This window comes from Homalodisca vitripennis, chromosome 1 (assembly GCF_021130785.1).
Source record: "Homalodisca vitripennis isolate AUS2020 chromosome 1, UT_GWSS_2.1, whole genome shotgun sequence".
NCBI lineage: Eukaryota > Metazoa > Arthropoda > Insecta > Hemiptera > Cicadellidae > Homalodisca > Homalodisca vitripennis.
In genome coordinates, this window is record NC_060207.1 from 182,943,005 (window position 1) to 182,965,806 (window position 22,802).

Genomic DNA, 22,802 nt, shown 5'->3' on the forward strand with positions numbered 1-22,802 from the left:
GTCAAATTACCCTACCTCGACCTTACTCACGCTGTACAGTATTTGTATTATTGCATCTGGTGTTATTAGTTAAAAGGTAATAGCAAACAGATTGTTTTTAAAAATAAACCAGTCTTAGTAGTAACAGAAATTTTCGTAATCGAGAAAGTGATCGACAAAACAAATATGGAAGATACCTATAGATTAACAAAATCTAATCTAGTCGCTTTGGTATTTGTAAGCACTAGTAATAGTTGCCTTAAATTAAAATGTGTACAGACAACAGCGATGACGAAAATAATAATGTTGATAACAGTTCTTGTTATCTCTCTATTATAAATTAGTGATGCGATGTATGTGACTAATAATTTTACTCCATCAACTCGAGTGACACTCGTTTCTACTCGAGTCGACTCTTATATTATGTTCTAAGTTCTATTTACTCTCTTAAATCGAAGGGAATTCGAGCTCTAACGACTCGGTACGAACTCGTCCGACCCACTACGGTCCGAACTCCGAATCCTTTATCACACGTTGAAGTATCTGTAGTGATGGGATACATCGGTTTTTACAACCGACAAACCATTCAGTTGTTTCTCTCGTCAATCAATGACTGATTAATTTTTTTATTCAACTCAGATTGACTGGTTCACTTCATTGTGTAGACATATTTATCAGATTAATTAGTAAAATTACCGTGCCCAATTTATTTAGTGATATTAGAGACTTTTATTCTTGTTACAGAGTTACTCCCAGTAAGGGTTGTAACTCTATCCCTTTCCGATTTTTTCAGAAAAATGATTAATGTATTAATCCGTTTACTGGAATAATGCCCTCTTACCTGATGATATAAACGACCAATATTCTTTATTCTTCTGTAATATGTCATCGTGTTGTGGCCTTGTTTTTCCTTTTGTTACACCAGAGTGAAAGAAATATCATAAACCTGGTTAGTTGACAGGAGAAGTTCTGATAGCTAGACAACATCTCAAGGACCTGTGCATTTTACATCGTGACTTTCCTTTGGAACGGCGTAGGATATTTTATAAAGTCGACAAGAAAACTACCAGCTTCTAATTTCATATCTTTAAAATCTAAGGTCGAAAGCCGTCTGAGTAAAAGTAAGAATGTTGCGAAAACAGTTTGGAACATTGTGTCGGAAAACAGATGTCTAAAAAGACTCATATTCAGGAGCTACGAGATAACAGAGTTGTGGTTGCTGGTCCATGTGAAATCGGAGAAATGTTCAATAATTGTTCATAAGTGTCCCACTAGACACATCTAGAAGTGGAACAAATCGTTGCACTAACAGCTCTTCTAAAATAAAAAATTGTCCATCAAGTTTCTTCATAGCACCAACAACTTCTCTTTAAGTGTATAAAACTATTTCGTATTTGAAAGCCAGTTCATCACTTGACGTTTATCAAATGAGTCCTTCAGTAAATAGACGAGGGGCTTCACCCCTAAGCGCTCCTTTAACTAAATTGTATTATAACTCGGTTTATCAGGAAAGTTTTCGTCGGATATAATACTCTATAATGTCATCCCGGTTTTCAAGAAAGGCTGTAGGACTTCGCCTTAACAATACCGTCCCATATATTTTTTACCAACCATCAGTAAAGTCTTCGAACGTTTTATTCATGTCAGACTCATTGACTTCTTACTCAGGAATTCCATTTTTAGTGACACTCAATTTTTCCTCCATCTCAACAATATAAAATCGCGTAACTGGTGTTTTTTGCGATCTTAGTAAAGCATTCGACACAGTTAACCATCTAATACTTCTAACTAGGCTAGAAATCAATTAAATTAGATGCTGTCCCCTACAGTGGTTCAAATCTTATCTTTCAAATCGTTAACAGAGTGTTCAGGTTATTAACTCTTTTGTAATGGCAAAGTCAGATTTCGTTGAGATCTTCGTTGTGTTCCTCAAGATTCTATTTTGGAGCCTCCCCTTTGCATAAAATGTAAACGACTTCAGTTCTTGTGCCTCTGAAGCTCGCGTTACTCAATGCGCTGATGATACTACAATCATTGTTCTGACAGACTCCAATAGGATTACATTTTCAATTAAACACTATAATAAACTAAATCTAGTTTTGGTTCGTTAGTAATGACTCAACGTTGGCAAAACCTCCAATTCTTCACTTTCGGCCTCAGACAGTTTGTTGTTGTTGCTCTGAACGAGGTAGACATCACAGAGGTTGATTCAATCTGTTTCTTACGTGTTTATTTGGATGCTGGGTTCATTTGGCGTCAGCATGTTGAAGCCATTTGCACTAAGCTCAACTCCGTACTTTTTTCCTTGAGGTGTCTTTCCAATCTCCTGAGTTGTAGTGCACTACAAATAGTATACCATGTCTAATTTTCCTCTGTGATGTCGTACAGCATAATGTCATGTGGAAGAGCTTCATCTTCTTTGTTACAAAGGGTCTTCAAATTGCAAAAGAGGGCTATTCGTCTAGTGTTTGGCCTGGGGAGCCGGAGAGAGAGCTGTTGGTAGGCGTTTCTTCAAGAACGCGTCCCTCCATTTGTATCTACTTTGTGTCAGTTTACACTTTTAAACGTATTTAAGATTTTCTTACCTACGATCATATATATTCTACCAGATATAAAAACTGTTTGATTGTACCCCATCATAATAATAACATGTTCCGAAAGTCAATAGAATATCTTAGACCTAAATTTTATAATAGATTGCCAGCTTATTTCTATTTCAAAACCAGCCACTCCCTTCCATCTTTTAAAATTAAGCTTAAAGACTTCCTTATAAAAACTGGGTTTATGCACTCTCTGAATGTTTTGCCTTACCCATCCATAATAGTAAAACACATCCAGAGTACTGACATTTTAATCTGTTGCTTAGTTTGAATTAGCCATTCAGATTTGTTATACTGATAATATAAACACATTTTAGATTACGTTTAGCATCTAGTTGCATTACAGTACTGAATATTCTTGACACATGTAAATGTCCATGAGAAATAACTGATTTTGATTTTATTTAATTTTGAGTCGCGATTCGCGATCACTGCTCGTCTGTCAGCTCCTGCAATTTCTTAGCAGCTACTTTAGTTTAGGTATTAATAGAGATAAAGTCGCAGTCGTGGCTCGCGATCACTGCTGGCTTATCAGCTCTTTCCATTTCTTACCAAGATCTAAAACAGTAGGTGACGAAGAAGCTCAAAACGAACTCTCCATCGTGCCTGTTAAGGTACACAATTGATGAGCCAATGAGAATAACGCTTCATCTTGATTACATTTGCTTGTAGTCCAGGTGTCTCTGATACCGAAACGATGTAGAGAGTTCGTTTTGAACTTCTTCGTCGCCGACTGTTTTGGATCTCTTCAAATTGATGTAGATTCCAGATTCCAGGAATTAAATCTGTCACAGCGTTAGACTTCAGACGCTGCACTAACTGAAAGGTGAACTGGAGCTGAACTTAACATTCTTATAATAGGATTTTAATTTTATCTTTTATATTGTATAACTAAAAATAGTTTTTTTTTAAATATAAAGATTACATTATTTACACAATGATACATATTAAATAAGTTATTATAGTAAGATATATACTATATCGTTTAATGATATATTGTAACTAGATGAATACACATCTTCGTAAAATATAACAATTTAAATGATTTATATGATTAACAGTTTCCTTTCCCAATACTTACCTTGAACGCCAGAACGAGTCGGATGACTCGAGTTGTTAAGGTATCCGAATATGAGCTGAAAGAGTATTCGATTTCGTATTTCGTAATTAGAAATGTACGGTTGCGTTACGACACAATTAAAATATTAATACACTTGTATCGATAGTATACGATAAATACCTCCGTACATATCAATATCTCAGTCTACGAGATACGAAGTTGCTATCCGATTCAGTACAGGTTAAATTTACAATATTAGCGATAAAAAAACAGTAATAGTAGGTACGTGTAAATTAAACTGAAATAAGCAATTTTATTGCCTCAATCAATGACACACACAATGATCAACGATTCTACTACTACAGTGCCAAGTGTGGCAGTAGTAGTAAGGAGTAATAGCAAATAACAGACTGAAGACGTAATCGAGAAATATACATTTCTAAAATTCCTACGATGGCTATTGTCAGTGACATACAATTGTAGAAAACTATATCTCTGCACTTTATGCCATCTTGTTACTCCACAACATACATTAGGTAATCTCTAAAGGGAGGTTATTTAAAGGTAGGAATCATAAGAAAGCAGCTACTTATTCCATACCATCCTTAAATTTGTGAAATTCCATAGAAAATTCTATCTGGACAACCAGTCCTATGTCATTGATTTAAGGCGGATTATAATTTGCCTCCAAAAAGGAAGTCACCTAAAACCTCAACATAAACAGCTAAATGTTTCTTAATGCCTCTAAGGCAATTGATGATCGTTAGAGGATATTTATCTGTTTGTACTATAACAAATCCCACTACTTCAGAATATAATACTCCAAGACTCCAAACGAAGGTTATCAGGAAAGATATCAAAATTTATTAATGTGCTGTAAATGTTAGCATTCCTGGTGTGACAGGACTTGGAAGAAGACAACTATTTCTGCAGTTTGGGTTATTCCATTGCTCCAGAATGTTGTGTTCTTAAAACAAGAAGATGAGGAAACCCCTCGTTGCAATTAGTCCCAAAAGGACCTTTGCATTTTTTCCAGAGTGACAGGATGTTCAAGATGGATAGGATTAGGGCAGGGGCCTACTCCTGTCGAGATCCCTTGAGGAGGGATAGTTAGTGGCCGTCACCTTTAAAGAAGAGAATATTTTTTTCTTATCAAAAATATTGTTGAAAGTTTTTTGGATATATGTGTGTGTATATATATATATATATATATATATATATATATATATATATATATATTATGATAACGAGTTTGCCGCGTCACCTCTCAACCTAAAATCCCAATATGACATATATTTAGAATCACATTGTAATTATTTGTGATCGCAAATCAATATAAATTGACAAAAATCTTCAAAACTGTATCAGTAGAAGTCTGTATCTACTACTCGGTATATGTACCGCAATGTCCGTAACTGTATTCGATCCGACGTGTCCAAAATTGCTCGCAAAATATGTATACCATTACCTTACAGCTGTTAACATAGCGAGATGAACTCTAGCCTGAAACATCAGATGTCAGTTGGTCTGTGTTAAAGTTAGATAGGCGAATAACATGGCGAACCCATATTTGGAACAGCAAACAAACAACAAACCCAAATAGCACTTAAATGTAAACCTTAACCCATAAATCAAGAAACAGCTGACTAGGTGACTGGCAACAGTGGCAACACGAGACAAGGCCAGGCCGCCAGGGCCAGACAATAACATGTACTCGCTTATTTACACAAGATTTGAGAATAGAATGAAATGCGCACTACACTGTCAAATTACTCTACCTCGACCTTACTCACGCTGTATTTGTATTATTGCATCTGGCGTTATTAGTTAAAAGGTAATAGCAAACAGATTGTTTTTAAAATAAACCAGTCTTAGTAGTAACAGAAATTTTCGTAATCGAGAAAGTGATCGACAAAACAAATATGGAAGATATAGATTAACAAAATCTAATCTAGTCGCTTTGGTATTTGTAAGCACTAGTAATAGTTGCCTTAAATTAAAATGTGTACAGACAACAGCGATGACGAAAATAATAATTGATAATGAACTCTAGCCTGAAACATCAGATGTCAGTTGGTCTGTGTTAAAGTTATATAGGCGAATAACATGGCGAACCCATATTTGGAACAACAACTGCAGCTAAATACAAAGTTTTCGAAAATATATTGGCTCTTTGGAAGAAAATCACACCTCTCTCCTGAAAATAGATGTTTACTGTACAAAGTTGTGTTGAAACCTATCTGGACATATGGGATTCAACTGTGGGCTTCTTTATCGAATCTGAAAATAATTCAACATTTCCAATCCAAAGTACTAAGAACAATACTGCAAGTTCCATGGTTTGTTACAAACTCGGTGATTTACAGAAACACTGAAATTGCATATGTAAAAGAGGAAATCTCAAAGCTTAGTTTACGCGGCATAACTAAACTTGAAGGACATCGAAATCTTATTTGGAATTTACTTCACAATAGTGAACATATTATATATCAGAGGAACGACTTACTCGAATTAAGTTTTTCATGGTGGTTAAGACCTTTGGACGCTAACTGACAATCGTTTGCTAATGTTTCATATTTACTTATTGTTCATATTTTGTTGAATAGATTGTAAATAATAAATAAAAGTTATAAAAATTAAGGTATATTACTCTTTCATTCAGTAAGCTGGTTGTGTTGCTATTGCTAATCGTTGAACTAATCATAGATAAAAATATATACTTCATCTATATGAGTGCATGAATATAACCATTCATTGGTTGGTAGTGGTGGGCTGATATTTTACTTCTTTGAATCAGTGAAAACGGTTCTTGTAAAATACAAGTAGCAGTGAAATCGGTTCTGACTAATATCCTTGAATATAATCAAGGCTAGTATTTTCAATTCTGTCGCTGCTTGCCGCCGCGCCGCCAAACAGTGAAATGAAGGGATGAACGGTGAAAAGAGACACTAGCAGTGAACCTAACTTTTCAAGAGAATTTAAATAAAAAACACTGAATTATTAATCGAACATATTTATTTACAAGGATAACAATTAAATACCTATAGAAGATTTTAATTATCGTTTGTTACACTGAAATATCGTATAAAACATTATTTCAAAGTTATCAAATAGTAATGTTTAACTCTTGTAGTTTATATTATTATTAAATTATATTCTATTAATGTAAACACACAAATAACTATATTATTAGCTATATTATAATACTACTGATCATTTTGAAATGAGATAGCACCTGCTGGCCCTACATTTAACAAGACATTTATTGCAGTAGATCCAAAATCCTGGATGAGTGTTCATAGGTTTAGCAGTGAAATGTTATGATCTGTGAAAAAGTAGCAGGTTCTTATTTCACTGCCCAATACTATTCATTGGTGTTTGTATTTGCAATATTGGAATGCACTCTGCATTAGCACTATAATGGTTCTTGTTATTATACATCAGTGCACTAAGACGTTGTGGCTGTATGAGTTATTCAAAGTCTGCTTTACGAAATCAAATAGAAAACCAGACTAACTTTTACTTCTAGAGATAGGAAATACCGAACCGTTAATTGTCAACAACCTCCTTAAAAAATAACATGGTAATTGGTATTACGTTCCAGTAACTTGTTACCGATTCTGTATTCGATTCTCCATCACTAATACCAATAATTAATAACCAATAATTAATTGTCAATAACCTTCTAAAAAATAACGTGGTTAGTTGATATTACGTTCCAGTGACCGTGCATGTTACCAGGCGACCCACGTCCCACGCTCGGTTTTAGCACCGTGTTGTTACTGAACTGACGTTGCGAGTAAACTGAGTCAGATTAAATCTACGTGGGATGTGTGGGGCTATATAGACATAGTATAGGATAATTTAATTAAATCAGTACAATGTAATTTTACACTGGTAGACTACTATGATATATACTAATTATAAACTGATAATTTAAAATTTTCACTGCACAATACAGTTATTGTTAAGTTTACAAAAACTTAACTAACATACTACAATGTAATACTTAAATTAGAATAATACTTAGGCGACTTATAACTAATGACAACTGAGAACGGACAGTTGAATGTCGAATAAGTTGGGGTTTTTTATTTCCCCATAAACAAGTCTACGTTTCTCTTTTGATAAATATATTTTATTTATTTATTTTAATCCGATATTTTATTCCATGTCCCTCCGCACCATCCAGCCCACTCCACTGGTTTCTCAGTAACGTAATACCAGAAAAGCGTTACCAGCATTGGTCCGTTCCTAGCCTCTTTACTTACATGATAATAACCTCGGCTGTTGCTCAGTAATCAGGTTACTGAGTAACCTAATACCGTACCATTATTAAAACTTCAATTAATAGATCACTCCCACCTGTTACTGAAATAACAGGGTGTTACTGGTAACACGTTATCCTGGTAATAGGTTACCACCGAATAACGATGTTACCGACACTAATACGTTATATACTGTTCCGCCCATCTGTACTCACTTCATTCAATACGTCACTAAGCAGAAGAACAGCTAGTGGTCAACGAATTCTACGACAGCTGTAGTAGTTAGAGACTCAGGACTCTAGTCACTCTGCAGTGCGAACTGCGAAGTTTAGTATTTGTATAGTTGTGCTCTGTCGACCCGTCCGGCGCTTGTGCACTCTAGACACGAAGTTTGGTGAAGTTTTCATTATGAGTGGTTAGTTTACAAAATTTTAAGTTTAAATATTTAGAACAATTTTTTTATCCACAATTTATTACTGATAAAAGTTCTTGCATATTTCATGGAGTTTGACTGTCTTGACTAGGCCTACGTGCATGTTGAATTCTACAAAATGACGGCTGCCTTATCACATTGAAGACTTTTATTTAACTTTGTATTTTATAAATAAATCTTAAAAGAAACATAAAAAATGATAAAGAAATTACTTTACTAGATTACATTAGTTAGTAATAATTTAACATATATCATTCATCTTATATCATATTACTACATGTGTTTATTGGCATCGCTTTTTATGATAAAAAATAAATCAGAGTAATAAATTGTATTTCAATTTGGAATAAACCAATCCATTAATAGACTATATTTTAAAATATAGGTCTATGCTAGGCCTGTAATTTTAACCTAATCTTGGCATGTCTGGGTAAATAGTTATTCCTAAGCACAGACATAATTCCATGAAGTGATTTTAAAGACTTGTAAGCAATGCCTCTCATCAGTATAAGGAATTTGTTTACATAATATGTACTCCTTTGGTGGCATATACAAAAGTCTGTAAGCAAGTGTTAATATTGGGTTTAGAGTATAGTGACCAAACGTCTCGGGTTGTCTACCATAACAGGGTATTCTGAAAAATTTTCTTGGAACACTCAAAGGTCCCAGAATTTAGTAAATGGGTTTTACAAAACTAGATATTTCTCTCGATTTGTTTGCTATGCAAGTGGGTAATTTGATGGGTTTTACAGATAAATTTGGTTTATTTGACTTATCTGCAATTTAATTTACTGTGCTGTTACATTGCGTTTTTTATCGAGAATCATATAAACTACAAACATCTTGTTGAGCCACTTATCACAGTTACATTAGCTACTATTAAAACGTGAGTTATTAAGAAGGTTTTGTCAGTTAAGTTTATTTTATTTATACCTGTATTCACATATTAATTAGTATAGTAATACTGTATTGACCTACTAATACCAAAATTGATCCGGCATGTCAGCATAATTTTGTAATAATTCCAAAGTATTACCATTTTTCAGGAAAAATGTAGAAATTATACTTTGTTAGTCGTATAATACGAGAACATTACTAACACTCCGTAACACACATAGGAATAATCATGTATTGACTCTTGCAGGGGAAATTTCTTTACTTTCAGTTCTTTCTGTGTTATAAATAAAAGTTTATTGAATAGTAAAATAAATCTCCTTCCTATTACACTAAGGTTTATGCATTAGTATATTTAATATAGTTATTAAAATAAGTAAAATTATTGAATAAAATAAACGAATTTACCAATAATTCTCTGTTATGATTATTAACACAACATGTGTAGGCCAGGATTCCTATACATCCATAATGTCCTCAACGTAACAGTTTATTCTTTTTCTAATTTCTTGTTAACTTCAAACAGAAAGCCATTGACTCCAGTAAAACAACAAAAGTCTACAAACATAAATATTTTACACTATAAAACACATGCATGGAGAAATCCCATTAAATGACAACTTAACATCCATAAATACAGGTGAACTGAAACTGTAACAATGATATGCAGGAGGCATAGAAGAGAAATGTTCCTCTATTTATAAATAAATATTAAAAAAATTAATTAAATGGGGATTTACGGTTTATGTGTCACGCTTTGGTGGTGATAAACATTTAGAGTGAGACTATTTAGGAAACTCAAACAACCTTGGTTTTAATTAAAATGTATAAAATCTCATTAATAAATCAGATATTGTAACTATAAGAATAAATCATAGACATTTTTTTCCCATCAAAGAAAATATCGGGCCAGTTTGTCAGAAGGGGGAGGGATTATAAATTTGAAAGTGTTGCCGTTTACTCTGGTAATGATTTGACCACTTTAGTTTAGAGACACAGACTAAAATGATTTAAAACTACCTTCGAAATAATCCTTGCAATCCAATCTGCCAATATTACGATGGGTTTTACAGGGAAAAGTATTAAATGAACAGCCTGGCCTACTTGACTGAATAACAATAACCTAATTTAACATAGTATCTACTTAACATCAACCAATTATAAGAGTAAGACATAATCAGATTTGGGGTTTGTGATAACTGATAATTTGATTTAAACTAATAAAAACTCAGCTACCTTACTACCTGACTGTTGAGTCTACCCAAGGGGAACTAGCCTACCCGAGAGTATTGTTTTTAAAAGAACTTAATTTTTAAAAATCTAATGAAAACTCATTTAAACTATAGTAGGGCCCACGAAGAGTGTAAACTACAGTAGGGGCCACAGAAGAGTGCAGTTTGTGGTCACCAGCACGATGTTGCTTCATAACACAAATGTTGCCTGGCACACCGGGCTGCAGGGGACACAGACCATTGTGACAGTGTTGTACAGTACAAACATCAAACTAACACTAAACTGCATTGAAATCTTATCAGTTTAAAGGTAAAAGCTCTACACAAAAATTAAGCATTAACTGTGACAGTTTGCTATATTTTGATTACTTTCATAGATTAGTAATGTAGAAACAAAATAACAAAATAAAATAAAAAAACATAAATTGTTTCAAGTAACGTGAAAGAATTAGTCAGTGTACGTGTTTATTTACCATATGATAACAACAGTCTTTTCATATTAGATTATTTAGGCCTAAATTATAAAAGATTTTAAATTATTGCTAAATATTCATTATATTTCATTAATCTGCCACACTGTGTAAATCCTACAGGAGAAGAAACAAATTTCTGGTGTCTAATTAAAGTTCTGTTTCAGGCCCTAACCCTTATGATCGACTACTTAAAACTATCAATGTCGGTGGAAAAGAATTCAAGTATTATGATCTACCTTCGCTAGGTCAAGAGTACAGTAAGTAATATCTGTGTGTCACGTTATTTGCTTTAATTCTTAATTGGAAAACATGTGTTACATTTGAAGAGTTTATTTCTAAAGTAGGTATTAGAGTATTGATTGTTGTGAATAAATTTAATTAACTTTCAATTTAACATAGTTGACTTTTGCTATTTTACTAGACAAGCTACCTTTCTCCATCCGAGTGCTGTTGGAGTCTGCTGTCCGCAATTGTGACAACTTCCAGGTGCGCGAGTTAGATGTCAACAATGTCCTCAACTGGTGTGTCAACCAAAAAGTGGAAGGGGGAGTGGAAATCGCCTTCAAACCAGCTCGGGTAATTTTGCAGGTAAATATAAAGAAAATATTTAAAATCATATTGTTCACACATTAAATATAAAGAAAATGGTGAAATTTTAAGTGTCAGTTAGTAGCTGCTATAGTTAAAAACTAGATAGGCTATCAGTTTTTTAGATACTTTATGAAAACACATGAAACAGAAGCAAACAACATTTTTTAGTACATCATGATTATTTTTTTTCTTGAATTTTGATATCCTTCTTAGCTTAAGTTTAAGGTTGCAGCTCTGATAGCTTTGAACTGTTGGCAAGGCCAAAAATGTTTGTTATTGAGTTAAAGCAGGTTTTTCAAAATTGCTTAATCAATTTTTGAATATTCTGGCATTGAATAATCTCTCTAAATAAGCACAGCTAATTTATTTGTTATACAATATCCCCAGCATATTTACTATGGTCACCAATTACTTTGGTTAGTTGTAAGAGAGGACTTAATAGTCCTAACATCACCAATTGAATATGTTTTTCTTTGTATTCAATAAAGACATTTTTAATTTCATTTCAATTACACAATATAGGTCTAAAATGGAGACAAGTTGAACACTGGCTATTGTAGCGATCACACAATCTGTGTCTCCCTCGAGGCGTGATTCATTTTCTTGGTAGCTTTGCCTGAAATTACATGAGTGGTTAGACAGTAAATTAAAAACACATGCGGTCAGTAAGTGCACTAGCAGCGGAGCTATGTGGTTGTTTCACTGTTCCATGAATACTTGTACACATAACCTCACTTTGTATCGTTGACATCAGTGCTGTTTTAACTGTCTGTGCTGTTGTAATGTTTAGAAATGTTGGAAAATGAAAATCTTGGTCTGACAAAATGTAGTGTAAAACGATTAAACAAGGTCCAAGTGAATCAAGCTTAGCTGCTATCTTTGAAACATCTATGAGATTTGGCTTAAAAACAAACCAACCTTAAAGTTTAAGCTAACAAACACGTTCCAACTATTTCTTTTATGTGTGCAATCCGTACTTCATGTTTGATGTATCATACACCCCTGTGAAATCGCTACTCAACTTTAGTTGAATACTTCGTATAATTTTTCCACCTATTCAAATCGATCATTAGGCATTTAAATATTCAGCAAACCAAATTTAAGAGAATTGTGAATAATTATTCAGATGATTTTAGTTCCTCAAGTTCAGTGTTCTCTATATTTTAATAGAATAAAAAAAAATATCCTGTAAATAACGAATAATATTTTTGTTGCCAATGTGGAACTGTAGGAAATACTCAGTTAAGATGATACAGTATTGCATTTTCTTATTGAGAGCTTAATTTATTAAGTAATTCAACTCTAAATTAATTTCTTTCTGTTAAAATACTATAAACACAGTATAGGACAGTTTTACTGTATTTATTAATTGTTTATATTAATCTATCTCTACAGGACTTCACTGGAGTGCCGGCTGTTGTCGACTTTGCTGCCATGAGAGACGCCGTCAAGTCTCTTGGAGGCAATCCTGATAAAATAAACCCTATCTGTCCCTCCGATTTGGTTATAGATCATTCTGTCCAGGCTGACTTTGTGCGATCGTAAGTAAAGCTTGTCTGATACGTATGTTAATAATCTAATTTTAATGTAACTTTTCACATTATATTTTTTAACAAAGACAATACTAAAGCCTTCTTTGTTAATACTCACTTAATGTGTTTAAAAATTGCATTAGACCTTTAAGGAAGAAAATCTGCAATATATATATTCTGTCCAGTTACTTGAATTAAGACCGTCTGGTTTCTGATTATTCTGTTATACATTGTATCAAGCTTAGTCATTGAATATTTGAAGTAAAACTATTTTATAACTATTAATGTATAATACAAAATATAGTTTGTAAACGATAACTGTAATAACACATTGATGAATTGCAAAGCAAAATTATTGATGCAGCTAGTCGATAAACTTGTGCGCAATTCGTCTACATGAAATCTATCGTCCATGCAACAAAGTTTGGAGACACTTGGTTTATTATTGTTTTCACATTATGATATTTAAATAGTATTCTGATAGTTGTGGATTATTTGTCTTTTTATAATTTATGATATGGTAGCCACCATTTTAAACCGGATAGTCAGACCACTGTTGTACCAATTTTACCACTATGTTTTAACTTTTATAATTTGTTCTTTGATGATTCAATTTTGAAGTTCTTATTAGAAATAGGTTGTTTTTAACTAAAACAAGTATAATAATTTTTTATCAATAAAAAATTATATATTCTTTTAGAAAACCATTGTTTTCTAATTTTATTGCTTATCATATACGTTATTTACTTTTTCACTTAAGGAAAACGCTAAGAAAATCCCTCATTGCACTTAGCCCTAAAAGAAACTTTGCGTACTTGCTTCTGGAGAGATTGGATTTTCAGAGTGGGTAAGGTTAAAGGTAGGGGCAGCCCTGTCGAGACCCCATGAGTAGAGATAGCGGGCTCTATATCTCAGCCATGTCACCTTAAAAAATTCAATTCAAAAAGGGGAAGCTAGCTCAGTTCTAGCCTCTTCCAGTCAAAGTGGATAGGAGAATGTACTCTGTTATGTTTAGGCTAGCAACAGCCTTTAATACTAAGGGGAGTTCCACCCACTCCAACAATCATCCCCCACAATAGACTAGACCTTTTGATCCACCCTTTTACCCCAATATCTCGTCAATTGCAGTTAATGATGTACCTCTCCTGGGTATCCATAGCATTGCCCATATGAAAGAGAAACAATGGTTTTTGTTGTACTCAGTTTAGCTTCAAATGGAAGGCATAATCCAGCCAGAAGTGAACCCTTCTAGGTTAGTTATTTACTTTAGATTAAATAAACATGTATATCATTTCATTCAATGTTTTTGCTATCAAGCGATGCAGTATCTAATATCTGGATGTGCAAAGCACACAACGCTGTAAAAATGGTAGTGAATGTTAAATCATCTGAGATAATACATATTATTTTAAGCTTTAGTTATTTATCGTTTGAATCTTTGATATGTATTAAGGTATTTGTTAAATTACAGGCCAGATGCATTACAAAAGAATGAACAGCTTGAGTTTGAAAGAAACAAGGAGCGTTTTATGTTTCTCAAGGTGGGTAAACAACTGATATTATAAATCTAAAATAAATAAAAAAAATCATTACTTCTTTGATAAACTTTAGTTATCAGTTTCTTTTCAATGAAGATACCAATACCATGTTAGAGATAATGGATTGTGAACTTTGTTTTTTATTTAAAGTACTCACCAATCACTCAAGGTTATCAAGAAGGCAGCTATCAGCTACTCATACATTTCAATTGGATTTGTTATGAATAATTCCATATTAAGTCAATGTCATTAATTGAGAAATCAAAGAGTTTACTCAGTCATATTAATAATACCCTTATTTTTGAAAAAAGAAGTCTTATCAAGTAACTAAAGTAGTAACAACTTCAAAAGATGTTAAGGATGACTAAATTGCAGCTTTGTATTAAAGCTTTCCTAAATATACTTTATATTTAAGTAATAACACTAAATGCTCATATTTATTTTTAAGCTATCCACATTCAATTGACCGGTACTTCTTTTATCATTATGGTTTGTTTTCTAGTTTAACTTTATAGTTACATTATGGGTTAACACTATTTTTATGCAATGAAACTAAATCATAAATCAATTATGGTAATATTTTAGTGGTTTAATGTTACTGAAGTATACATAAATACAAATTACTGTGTTTTTAAATGAATGAAAACAAAAATTAAACTGGTACTTTTTGCTAGTTAATTTATACGAGAAACTCGCAATCTATTACTTCTATCCAAAACCAAACCACTATTAATTTAACTCTTTGAAGTTCCCTAAATAAATGTGTCTATTGTCCTCAGTTCTTACTTATTTTGGGTTGGCATGAAGACTTGTTACTATAAAATGGTTAAGTATTTAAATTATTAAAAGTAGTAACATCTTGTCAATCTGTTGACATGCAATCAACCCTAGACATATCTATGGTCAACCTATCATTGATTGCTGGATCATCAAAAAGCAGCAAATTCTTGTCAACCTCATTGATGTGTGAGTGTTCCCAGAGTAATTTAATTCTTTTAATTCCCAATACAGACATTGAACACAATATTGTTGTTCTTTACAGTGGGGGGCCAAGGCATTCCGTAACATGCTGATTGTGCCTCCTGGCTCCGGCATTGTGCATCAGGTGAATCTCGAGTACCTTGGCCGTGTTGTGTTCACTGATTCTTCGGTCCTTTATCCAGACTCTGTTGTCGGCACTGACTCGCACACCACCATGATCAACGGTTTGGGTGTCGTCGGTTGGGGTGTTGGAGGTACATTATCTGAATCTCTGTTCATAGATTATAGCATGTGATACTGACAACATTACCCATTTTTTAGTATTTTTTAAATGCAATATTCCAAATTAATATAATATTACATAATGAAATTTCAGCAGCAGGTTATTTAAAAAAGTAATAGGTTCTGATTTATATATCGGCATATAAATATTATTGAGGTCTTGTAAATATATTAAGATTCTTCCAGATTTAACAGGATATTTATTAGCCTAGAATTAAAACCTTGAATTTAGTTTAGCGGGGATAAAATAGGGAATTTTGTAGAAAACCTTTAAATTAATATATTATGATAATGAAAAATCTTAGCATTGTGGTTTGAATATAGTGGGATGAAGATTGTAGTAGGTCTTACTTCAAACTAGGGGTAGGTTGTTTCCTATGTTTGATACTTCAATTCTTAGCAGCATCGAAATGTAGATGATTCTCGATAAGACTGTTATTTTCCCAAATCAATCCGATGCCAATATTTTCAAAGTGCTTTATTACAAAATAATTAATAAAATCAACAGGATTGCTTAAAATAGACTTGGAAAATACATTTTCAAGATATTACAACTGTTGATGTGTCGGAAGCTAAATCTTGAATCCATCGGCTTTAAATAAGTTTATTCATGAACAACAGTCAATACACAATGTACTGGTTGCTAAAACATGTTATTGTCACATTTCTGTATGGATAAACTTAGTTAAAATCAGTCAGTAATTATTTTTTAAATAATGAGTGCTTCTGTTTTCACAAGAAACTCTCATGGTAAGTTCATGCCCAGTCAATAATTATTTGTTGATTCAAAATATTATTTCATTTTTTTAATTTGATGTAATTAGTGACAAATTTGTTTGTCTCGCTTCATTATTAGTTCTAATTAATCTGGAAAATATATCCATAGCTTGGAAGAAATATTTTTTACAAGATTTGATTGCCGAATTATTCTTACGTAAAGATAACATTTAAAAGTATTTGGCTAGTTTTTGTAACATTCACAACCAAAATTATATACAACAATCTGTTGGAATCTTACTGTACTCTCACATTGTAAGTTTCTATTCATAAAAACATTGTGTTCAAAGGTATTGAAGCAGAAGCAGTGATGCTTGGTCAGGCCATTTCCATGCTGTTGCCTGAGGTAATAGGATACAAACTTGAGGGCAAACTCAGCCAATACGCTACATCAACAGATCTTGTCCTAACAATTACCAAGGTGTGCCTCACATGTGTCTCACTTTTCTTATTTTAAGTCATTAGTTGTATTCTTATTTTTTATTATTATAAATTTCATAAAAATTGTATATAAACTTATTAGTTATATATTTTTAAGTAAAATTTAATTTAACCCTTTGAGTGCCACAGCGTCGCTAATTTTGACGGTACGAAAAGTGCATAAAGTGCCAGCGTCGCCAATTTTGACGTTTCATATTTTGATAATATTTTATATAGTACAAGATTATTTTGGCCAAATAATCAGACGGCTGTATTCAATAGGTTCCAAACTATCAATAACTACGAGTTTTATGTTCTTTCTCTACTATTTTATCTGCGAAACTTACGTTGTTTGGGTACTTATCAAGAAGCCACTATTTTTGAACGAGTTTTCCTTATCGGGGACAAAATAAATTACAGTATTAAAAACAACTGACTTTATTTAACCTATTTTGGGATTTACAAGTTATTACGACAATCAATTAAATTAAAACTATAAGAACAACGTTTCATTATTCGAAAATGTCAGGTCATTCGTGTGTCTATTTGGAGACGATTTGGAGATAGGAAGTATGACTCATCGAGTATTTGTCGATTCATTATGGAAGAAGGAACGAATAATGAAGTTTATTTTTATCTCTGATAGGGAAAACTCGTCCAAAAATAGTGGGCTGTGATAAGTACCTGTACGATGATTCTGTCTTCCAGTCACGCGACGTAGCGGACGAGTACCGTGTTGAGCGGACGAGTACCGTGTTGCGTAACGGCCTTTCTTGTTGTTTATGTGCCGATAACCAAGCATTTGAGTAAATCCAAAATAAAATAGTAACTTATACAGTATTTTACTGTATTTCTTTACAAAAGTAATGTATGATTTGATTTGTGTTCAAGCGAAAAACGTGAATTTTCAGTGTAAATATTATTAGGGTTATTATTTAGTAAATGTAAACTTTTATGTAAATATGTTAGCAAGTATTTGTTTCTAAATCTACTAATCATATTTATTTGTGTTGTATTAATGTTTTATTAGATTTATTGGGAAAACTACATCATTACTAAGTTATTTCTAAACTCTGACAAATGAAGTACAGTTTATAAAATGTCGGTACCGGGCAGCATTTTTTTAATACATATAATATAATGTTTTTAAAATTCTAGAATAAGATATTATACATGGGTTTTATTTAGAATCATATGGCCTTTATAATGGTATAAAGATAAAAAAATCTTAAAAAATACTGTATACACACAAATTAGGTCAAAACTTAACTTTTTATACAAAAGTAAAAAATCTTTTTTTTATAAATACTAAAATTTTTATATTTTTATAAATCAAATTTTATTTGTAACGATATGTATCATATTCTGCATTTAATAAGAAAAAAAAAAACAACAACAAAATGATGGAAATCTGTTTGGTAGTTATTTTACAACAGCCTTTTTCCCAAAAGCTTACAAATATGCGAAAAACAGCGTGGCACTTTATGCATATGCCTTCGGAAAATACCCGTGGCACTCAAAGGGTTAATATTTGAAATAGTTATTAAAATTTGTTATTTTAGCACTTGCGGCAAGTAGGAGTCGTCGGAAAGTTTGTGGAATTTTTTGGACCGGGGGTGGCAGAACTGTCCATTGCAGACAGAGCTACAATTGCCAATATGTGCCCTGAATATGGTGCTACTGTCGGATTCTTCCCTGTCGACCAAAACAGCTTGGCGTACCTTCGTCAAACAAGTAAGATAATCAAATACATAATCTAATAAAAATATAGAAATACTAAGACACTTGAAAACATTATTGAATTCTGATATTTATTTTAGAAACCATTCATTAGTATTTAATTTAATTAAACTATGTTAATGATAGTACAAATGAAATTAGACAGGAGATTCTGTGAATTTAACTAACAGTTGTTTGTTAAATAAATGTGTAATTTAATGTTTATTAGAATTGCATTATAGATTTTTACATACACAAATAAATTGATTATAACAATTTGGATACAGTTGTGGTGGGTTTGTATTCAAGGACAGTTTTCAATATCTGTTTTTTTATTTAGAAAAATATTCTTAAATGTTTATATGAGAGATTCAGGCTGTTCTTTGAAAAAACCTTAAGATTCTTTTTTATATTATTTATGCAAAACTGAAGGAAAAGATTTATATTAAATTATCATTATAAATGTTCATATCATATTTCATTTTTTTATCATAAAGCTTGGTTTTACATTTATATATTTTAAATTAATTAAACATTACATAAACAATACCTACATTGTAAAATTAAAACTTATCTTTTCCTTGGAGAAATTACTGCTGTAAATTTTGTTAAGTTGTATGAAGACAACATATTGATTGAAGGCAAAAGTTTTGTTCCTATTGAAGTTATTGTACCATTACAAACTCCCTTCTGAAAATTATTTTTATAAACTCAAGTTGGTGAGTGAACCATAAATGTTTATTATCTTTTTAAGCAAATAATTTATAAGTTGTCTTATTGAAATCTGTTTCTAGCTCATGCCTTAAACAATTGACAAAGCACTCCACAGCTGATTTTCAATTGATAATTTGGTATTGTTAGAACAATAACTATTACAATTATTGGTTAAAATCAAATCATAATAGAAATGTATTGTAGTAAAGTAATTATTTATCATCGTCTCATCAAACACAATGCACTCCACTGTTGTTCTCTATCCATCTGTGCAATAACTCTTGATAGAAAGGTCCTAGAGACTTAAAAGTACACGAGTTCCTCTTGATCCTAGGAAAAAGTTTGGGGTTAAAAGATCGAGGTGGCAATTTATCTGTCTTGTCTGTCTGCATATCTGTCCAATAACTATTGATGTAAATGTTATAGAAAGTTGAAAATTGGTATATAATTTCCTCTTAGTCCAAGAAAGAATTCTATTGATTTTGATGGTCAAAAGGTCAAGTTCGACCATATGTCTGATTGTTTGTGAAATAACTCATTCGTTCTGTTTGTATGCTCTGTTTGGTCCATTGATACTTTGATATATTGGTTTATTAATTGTTTGTTCCTTCTAGATAGAGATAAACTGGTTTTCAAATTAATTATAATATTATCTCAAATTAGGCCTACAATATTTTTATTGATTTTATTATTTTAGTATGCCTAGATTTGACTGCTTTCATCAGTCATTCTTTATTATTACATTTTTGTACATTTTTATATGAAACTGGTTACATTTTTACATGACCAGCTCTTAATTGGAATATATGATATAATAGTTTTTATATATATATATATGCATAGCCGAGTTGTAAGAATTAACAAGTTGTATATTAATAACAGCACAAAAGAAACAAAGAACAGCTAGTATTTATTGGATTTTATATAAACCCATACATCATCCATATTTCTTTTAATATATAAACCAAATTAACTTCATTGATTTGAAGCGCAAATATAGGAGCCCAATTAAGTTTGGCACAGATATTTTTTGAAATATCTTATATACAGTCATAGTTAAAATTCAGATTCTTTATTGTACATATTCTTAGAGAAAAGAACAAAGACATTTAACTTCCACCATTTGTTGTCTGTTGCCTAAATAGCTGTCAAACCAGGCTAGTGCTATTCATGTGACTCCCAAGACCATTCAACTTACCGAGTAAGCAGTCATGATTGATGCAGTCAAAAGCCTTGCTGAAGTCTAAGTATAAGCTAGTCACCATAATATGACTATATTATAGCGTCTTCCAGTTTGTCAGTTATATTTTCAATCAGCAGTATTAGTACTGTAGTAGTTGATTTGCCTTTCAAAGAGCCATGTTGGTAACTGGTTAGTAGATTGTTTGTTCTAGGTATAGTAGTAGTAGTCTGGTTCAAGGTGATATTTTCTATTATTTTTGAGTATGTGGTTAGTAAAGAAATGGGGCAATAGCTACTCGTCTTTGGAGATTGTCCAATTTTAAATTTAGGTTAGACCTTTGCGGTTTTTAATTTTGATGGAAAAATGATTGGCTAATTATGGTTGTTAATGGAATGATTTCCTCTTCGCTAGTTTGGCTGAAATTTAATTGATTCTAGCTGATTCTTTTTGTTTGAAGGAATCCATAGTTTTTTGTTTTCTTCAGGTGTAACTGGAAGAGGTGTAAGGAGAGTGCTTCTAATATTTGTAGTTGTAGGATGTAGAAATTTGAAGCAGAGTTTTGTTTGTTATTTTCGTTTAGTGTTCTTTCTGCAGTGTTTACAAAAAAACTGATTGAAGTTTTTAGGAATATCTTTTGAATCTTTCACATCTCTACTATTCACCTGAAGTACTATTTCGTTTAGTTTTTAATTTTTGGTTTGACAGGCAATATCTAGAGAATATTGAAGTATATTGCAGAATAAGTCATAGGCTGTGGCAGTGTCAACATTATATATTGCTTGAATTTCTGTCCAGTCTTTATTACTTAAGAGTAGCTTAAGTTGATGTATAAATTGTTTACTGAAAACTTCTTTTTTTCTTGGGGTGTTGGAATGGAGATGTTTTGGGTAATTAAAGTTATTATATGAGATGTATGATCTAAAAGGTCTGTTGGAGTTATTTTAGTAATAATTCAATTTTGCTCCAGATTGGTACATACCCAACCTATTGATATTGATGTTGTTCTTGTTCCTGAAAGTTTTGTCTGATAATGGTTTTAGCGTGCTAATAACTCTGTAATCTTATTACTAATCATAATTTTCTTGCAGGATATCTACATTTATGTCTCCCTCCATCACTATTGTTTTCCCTGTGGTTAGGCCGTAATTAATCATAATTGAGAGATGATTCAATACACACAAATGTCACATTAACTGACATTGTAATTTAATGTGAGTGGTGAATTTTGAGATGGAAACATATAAAAGCAGAGAGATAACATACAAATAATTGTTTTAGATATTTGTTTGTTTTGGATATTATGTTTAAATGGACTTACTAAACTATATCATAAGATATTGTTTGAAGGATTCCAAAACATTTTTTATATGAATAAAAATATATATATATAAAACCAATGATAATTTACTTTATGTGAGAACAAAAATATTGTAAAGAATGTAACTAACCGTAGTGTGTAACTTGTGATTATTGACAGACCGAGAGGAGGCAAAGGTTCAGGCTATCGAGGCATACCTGCGTGCGGTGCGAATGTTGCGCAACTATGCAGATGCGGCACAAGACCCTGTGTTCACACAGGTGGTCACGCTGGACCTGAGCACGGTGGTATCTTGTGTCAGCGGTCCCAAGCGTCCCCATGATCGCGTCTCTGTCACAGACATGAAGACAGATTTCCTACAATCACTCACCAACAAGGTAGGTCTCTATTCACAGAGGTTTGAAAACACTTTGTATTAAAACTTCTTATCTTTCATGTATTAGTGTATAAAGTAAGGTTGCATTTTCCTGGCTAGGGATTTTTATATAACTATATTAAATGAAGTTGAGATCAAAAGAAAATTTGGTGATTGGTCTTTATGGGGAATATAGGAAGTTGTCACAACAAAGACTTGTCCATTACATATTTAGCAAGAAAGAGTGGGGGCACTATTCTACAAAATGGGTAGTTAGTTAGACTATACAGGAGTATAGGAGGTTGTCAGAACAAAGGGTTGTCCTTTACATATTTAACAAGAAAGAGTGGAAGTACTATTCTACAAAATGGGTAGACTATACAGGAGTATAGAAGGTTGTCAGAACAAAGGGTTGTCCCTTACATATTTAGCAAGAAAGAGTGGGGGCTTCAG

At 32.4% G+C, this 22,802-nt stretch overlaps 1 protein-coding gene across 1 annotated transcript in view; it reads left to right on the forward strand.

Moving 5' to 3' along the window:
* Positions 1-8,140: 8,140 nt before the first annotated feature.
* Positions 8,141-22,802, forward strand: part of LOC124352865 (cytoplasmic aconitate hydratase-like) — a 39,819-nt gene continuing 25,157 nt past the window's right edge. Inside the window, exons 1-9 of the mRNA XM_046802580.1 lie at positions 8,141-8,322; positions 11,104-11,196; positions 11,361-11,527; positions 12,926-13,071; positions 14,534-14,603; positions 15,643-15,835; positions 16,931-17,061; positions 18,623-18,794; positions 22,154-22,371. Coding sequence (XP_046658536.1) covers positions 8,316-8,322; positions 11,104-11,196; positions 11,361-11,527; positions 12,926-13,071; positions 14,534-14,603; positions 15,643-15,835; positions 16,931-17,061; positions 18,623-18,794; positions 22,154-22,371 — 1,197 coding nt within the window. The 5' untranslated portion in view covers positions 8,141-8,315. The remainder of the gene's footprint in view (positions 8,323-11,103; positions 11,197-11,360; positions 11,528-12,925; positions 13,072-14,533; positions 14,604-15,642; positions 15,836-16,930; positions 17,062-18,622; positions 18,795-22,153; positions 22,372-22,802) is intronic.